General features: G+C 64.9%; 1 protein-coding gene across 1 annotated transcript; it reads right to left on the bottom strand.

Annotated features, from left to right (window-relative positions):
* Positions 1 to 114: 114 nt before the first annotated feature.
* LOC113405442 (HAUS augmin-like complex subunit 5) lies at positions 115 to 5,008 on the bottom strand (the record flags this gene model as incomplete). The annotated part of the gene is made up of 12 exons (XM_026646656.2): positions 115 to 238; positions 642 to 804; positions 1,210 to 1,355; positions 1,629 to 1,707; positions 1,967 to 2,094; positions 2,508 to 2,568; positions 2,650 to 2,729; positions 3,218 to 3,293; positions 3,626 to 3,664; positions 3,696 to 3,786; positions 4,246 to 4,378; positions 4,958 to 5,008. Coding segments are annotated over 12 exons (1,171 nt in total), but the record flags the coding sequence as incomplete, so codon positions are not given.
* Positions 5,009 to 5,588: the final 580 nt, after the last annotated feature.

Raw genomic sequence — 5,588 nt, 5'->3', positions numbered from 1 at the left:
CTCAGTCCCGCCCCACAACCCCCTGCCATGCCCCCTCAGTCCCAACCAGCAGCTCCCTGCCATCCAAATCCTGGGGCCCACTCCCGCAGCCCTGCCAGTGCCCCTCAGTCTCACCCCACAGCCTCCTCCATAGTGCGGGCGGGTGGGGGTGTCTCACCTCGGCCTGGTCCTTGCGGAGCTGGGATTTGATGTAGGAGGTGCCTTTGATCAGCGCCCGGACGTGCTGCTGCTTTTCGCGCTGGGTGGATTGGGAGATGGGGGGGGTTCAGTCCTGGGGTTGCTTCGAGACAGTGTACCTGCTCCCCCCGTGCCAGGAAGGCACCCATATATTCAGCCCCGCAATCCCTCCCTTTCCCCCCAGAAGGCACCCCCATCCTCCCACAACTTGTCCACTCCCTCCCTTCCCCCGTCATCCCCACACCCCTATATTCCCCCCCAGCATGCACCCCATCTACTTCCTCCCCCCTAGGCCAGCCAGGTACCCTGTGGATCCCCCTCCAAGAACCCCCCACCCATGGGCCCCTTCCCAGCCAACCCCCCCATATCCTAGTGTGTGCCCTATTGCCCCCCTACCCCCCAGGCAGATCCCATGTCCAGAGGTTGCCCTGCTCTAACCCCCAGATTCCCCCCCCCGTACTCACCACCAGGTGGCGGAAGTCCAAGATGCGCTGCCGCTTGCTCTGCAAGGCCTGCAGCTCGGCGTGGCGGGCACTCGCCTCCCGCTCCAGCTCCCGGCAGCCCCGGTGCAGCCCATCCCGCAGCCCCGCCAGCCGCACAGCCCGCAGCTCCAGCTCCAGCACTGCCCTGGGGGCCGGGCGGGACAGGCCGGCTCAGCGGGCCGATGGGGACCAGCAGGGGGCGCACTGTGTAGGTCTGGGGGTGGGGGGAACCACATGGGCAGGGAATCTTCCCAGCAGGGGGCACTCTCCCAGGGGTGGGTGGTCACTGACTGTGCAGGAGGGACCCTGGGTGGTGAGGATGTCTCCCCGGCAGGGGATGCTCACCACAGGCCCCAACAGCACAGGGGGACCCCACGGAACAGGGAGTCTCCCCAGCAGGGAGCGCTCTCCAGGGGCCCTCACAGCGCAGGGGGACCCCTGGAGCGGGAAGTCTCCCCAGCAGGGGACGGTCTCCCAGGGGTGGGTGGTCACGAACTGTGCAGGGGTCAGCCGAGGGGGCGGGGTGTCTCCCAAGGCCTGGGGCAGCTACCTGGCGAGGATGGCGCGCTCCGAGCCGTCCGCCAGCAGCCGGTGCATCTCCTGCAGGAGGGAGGCCAGCTGGGCTGTGCCGTGCTGCTCCCGGGCCTGTAGGGGGAGCTGTTGCACCCACAGCTCCTCACACCTGCTCCAGCCTTCCTGCAGCCAGGGGGAGGGAGCAGGTAAGGAGGGGCCAGGGGACACTGCCCCCTCCCCCCGCTATATCCCAGCCAGAGATATGGCCCTGAGGTCCTCCCGCAGTCCCTGGGACCCCCCAGCACTGAGATACAGTCCCCTCCCCGGCTATATCCCAGCCCCCGGAACCTCCAGCCCCCAGATGTACCACCCCTCCCCCCGCGCTATATCCTAGCTGTTGGGACTGCCCAGTCCCCAGACGCGGCCCTGCCTGCCCCTCCCCATGTCCCCACTCACCTGTATGAGGCCCCGGACCGAGGGCAGGGCTGCTGGCGGTCCCGCCAGGTCTTCCAGGCGGGCGCTCTCGTAGCGGAACCTGCAGGCCAGAGGGGAGAGGTACAGGCCCCCGCACTGGTGACATGGGTCACTGCAGCACCGCTGGGGTGACAGCCCCCCAGAGCCCTGACTCTGCCCCCTGCAGTACAAACTGCCACCACCAGGGGGCCAAAGCCCCACAGCAGCCCCTCTCCTGAGCTCTGACTCTGCCCCCCCCCAAAACAGGCCACCCCCACTGGGGGGCGACGGCTCCGTACAGCACCATGCACCCACACTGCCACCCCCTTAGTGGTACCCACTTGAGTGCCTCTACGTCGCGGGGAATGTCAATGCGGCTGGTGAGCTCTTGCAACTGCAGGGTGTTCTCCAGGGCCAGGTGCTCCAGGGCTGCCAGGACGTGGTTGGGAGGGTGGGAACCCACGATGTCCTGCGTGGGCAGAGAGGTGGGATGAGCCACAGCGGGGCAGGGACGCTGTACCCTCCATCAGGGCTGGCTCCAATACCCCAGTGCGGTGCTAGGGGGCACTGTGCTGAAGGGAGCAGGGCAGGGGGCTCTCCCTGGGCAGTCAGGGCTGGCCCCGATGCCCCAGCCCGGCACTGGGGGTGCTGTGCTGCAGGGAGCAGGGCGGGGGGGATCCCCCCAGCAGTCAGGGCTGCCCCAATGCCCGGCGCTAAGGGGCGCCCAGCTGCCCCTCCCAGAGGTGGCTGCACCTTAGCACCAGGTGAGCTGACCCAGTGCAGTGTTATGTGCAGCTGTTCCAGCTCAGAAGTGGCTGCATCTCTGCACCATGCAAGCCGTCCCCAGGGTCCCTACCCTATTGCGCCTCCCTCCCCCATTACCTCCACCGTGCTCAACCAGTGCTGGTAGGATGCGTCCAGCAGCTCCTCGCTTGTCCCGCTGCTGAGAGACACACACGGGGGGCGAGTCAGAAACAGAGCGGCGGAGGGGAAGGGGAGGGCAGGGGAGCTCGCAGGGTCTTACGGGAGGGCTCCAGACGTGCTGTGCTCGAAGAGCGACTTCAGGAAGTGGAAGCGCAGCTGGCAGGCCGTCCGCACGTCCCGCTGCAGAGAGACGGACAGACACTTGGACGGGTTACCGGGGTGGGGAGGAGACGACGGCCCTTAAGAAAGCTGCAGATCACCAGGAATCACTGGTGGAATCACTAGGATCTACTGGATCCTCCCCCTTTATTGGGATCCAGGCACCAGGCTCAGTGAGATCCCTCAGGATCCCAAAACCTTATTGCCAATGGCCCGACAGACTCCCCCTGGGTCCCAGCACCAGGCTCAGTCTGATTCGCTCCTCCTCCCCAACCAAACCCCATCACCAGATCCCACGGTGAGATCACCAGAGCCCCATGCTGGCATTCACAGGGCTCAGATCACCGGGTACCCTGTGTCACTAGATCCTGCCTTGGGATCTCCAGATCCCCTCAAGATCCCAGGACTGGGATCCCCAGATCACCATCCCCAACTAGCACAGGGGAGCAGGATTCCCAAATTCCTCTCCACCCAGCTGGGAATCTACCCACTGTCCCCTCCCCACTCACCAGTACTTCAGGCTCCACGCCAGCAAATCCGAGGTCAGGCACCTTCCCTCCCACCGTCAGCTCCACCTTGGCCTTTCTGCAGAGAGCAGAGGAGGCCGTGAAAATGGGGTGGGGGAGGGAGGAAGCACAGTTCAGGACATCCCCCCACCCTCACCCCAACCCAGGCCCCATCCTCAGTGGGACTCTGCCATGGAGCAAAGGATCCGGAGAGACGCTACCCAGGATGGGCAGTCCCCTATCCCTAATGCCACATGCCATGGGACCCCCTCCCAAGGAGCAAAGGATTCTGGGAGTTACTACCCAGCAGAGATGTTCACTGGGTAGTGCTTTGGGAGCAAAGGATTCTGGGGGATGTGACCAGGAGCAATGGGGACCCCATGCTAAGGACGGAACCACCCCCCCACACACCTGCTGATGTCCTGCAGCTGCTCCAGCCGCCCCCCCCAGCTGGGTTACGCTGCCCTGCAGCTGCTGGCGCTCCTTGGCCGTGCGGGCCGCATAGGCCTTGAGCAGCAGGGAGCGGCGCTGGGCGTCGCGGATCCGCTCCTGGGCCGCCTCCAGGGAGACCTCTGTGGGGTGGGAGGCGAAAGAGCATCAGGGAAACCCCCACCCCGAGCCCCAGATGCTAACCGCTAGGCCTCACTCCCCTCCCAGAGCTGGGGATAGAACCCAGGAATCCTGAGGTGATGGGTGTGAATCCCACAGGCAATTGTCTGGAGAGGGAGCATGGGGGGAAAAAGCAGCAGCCCCATGGGCCACGGGAACCTTGCGGCTGGGGAAGAGACCACGTGGGGAGATGGTGCCCCCAAGGAGGGCAGGGTAGGGGAACAATCCTGCCCCCCACGAAGAAATGGGGGGGGGAAATGGATCTGGGCTGCAGTTGGACGATCCCACTGTGTGCTAGGGGAGAACAGATGAGAGGACTGGGGTGGACTTTGTGCCCTCCACCCCCACAGTGATGGGCTGGGGTAGAGCGCTGGGGGCACACACTATGCTGGCCCCACAGATCCTTGGGCCTCCCCCCTTACCGTCAGCCATGACCTCGCGCTGGGCCATCTCCATCTGCAGGTCCAATTGCTGCAGCTCCCCACGCAGGCGAGCCACGCCCTGGGCCAGCTTCTGGTGCCGCTCCTGCTCCGGTTCCGACCTGCTGGGCTTTCCCTGTGAGGAGGGGGAGACACCGACTGGGGGCGGGGCTTCTCCTGGACAGCCCCGCCCTTGAGTGTGCTCCCCATCCACCCACCGCTATAGACCCAGGCATCCTGCTCACCCCACGGCAGGGCCCCTGTTCCACCCCACAGCACCCCAATCCCCCGCCCCACCGATCCCACCCCCATTTCCAAGACCAACAGCCCAGCAACAAGGCACCCACTGTCCCCTACCCTATCCCACCCCATAGCACCCCTCTGCATCACAATCCCACCCCAACTGACTTCCCACCCACTGCTCCCACCCTATCCCACCCCGCAGCACCACCTGATCCTCACTTGCCCCACGACTCCATCCCCTACCCTGATCCACTCTATCCCACCCCACAGCACCCTGATCCCCTTCCCCGCCCCTCCAAATCCAGATTACCATCTCCTACCCACCGCCCCCACCCACCACACCGCACAGCATCACCCAGTCCCACCCACAACACTCGTCCCGTCCCATCCCACTGACAGCCCTCACCCACACGCCCCTATCCACACCTGCCCCATGCCCCATTCAACCAGCAGTCTCCACGGGCCCCCTCACCTCTGCCTCCTCCAGATGCTGGTACCTGAGGCAAGGCCTGAGTAAAGGAGGCTGAACGTGGAGAGCGACAGAGGCCTGAACGGACAGACGTCAGGGAGAGGTCGGAGCCACCAGGCTGGGGGGGTCCAAGGCCAGGAGACAGACACCAGCCAAGGGTCAACAAGGAAATTAAACCCGCTCCCCACTGCTATAGGGGAACGGGGACACCGGGCTGGATGGGCCCAGGGGCTTGATCTAGGAGGCAGGGACGGGGTGGGACACTGGGCTGGATGGGCCCCTTGGTGAGAAAGTTGCCCATAGTAAGAAGTCCCCAAGACGGAGGGGGACGAGGAAAGGATACCACAACAAGTTCCCTCGGATCTTCTTCACATTCCTGTGAGGAAAGAGAGAGGGATGAATCTACTGCAGAAACAGCAATGGCTCTGGGAGGGGAGTGGGGTCCAGTGGTTAGAGCAGGGGGGACCAGGAGAAAAGCAGAAGGCCCCATGTCCCATTCCCTGCCTCCCTGAGCCAGCCAGTCCCCTGCTGTAGGGCCGGGTGGAAGCCAGCGGCCCTTTGAGGGGAAAGGCCCCACGCCCCATTCTTCTCACCTCTGGTGGTGCACGTGCCGGGTGACGTATCTCCAGATCTC

This window comes from Terrapene carolina, unplaced genomic scaffold (assembly GCF_002925995.2).
Source record: "Terrapene carolina triunguis isolate 2854851 unplaced genomic scaffold, T_m_triunguis-2.0 Scaffold37098, whole genome shotgun sequence".
Taxonomy (NCBI): Eukaryota; Metazoa; Chordata; order Testudines; family Emydidae; genus Terrapene; species Terrapene triunguis.
Note: the sequence above shows the minus strand (reverse complement) of the source record. Positions and strands in the feature narration are given on the sequence as shown.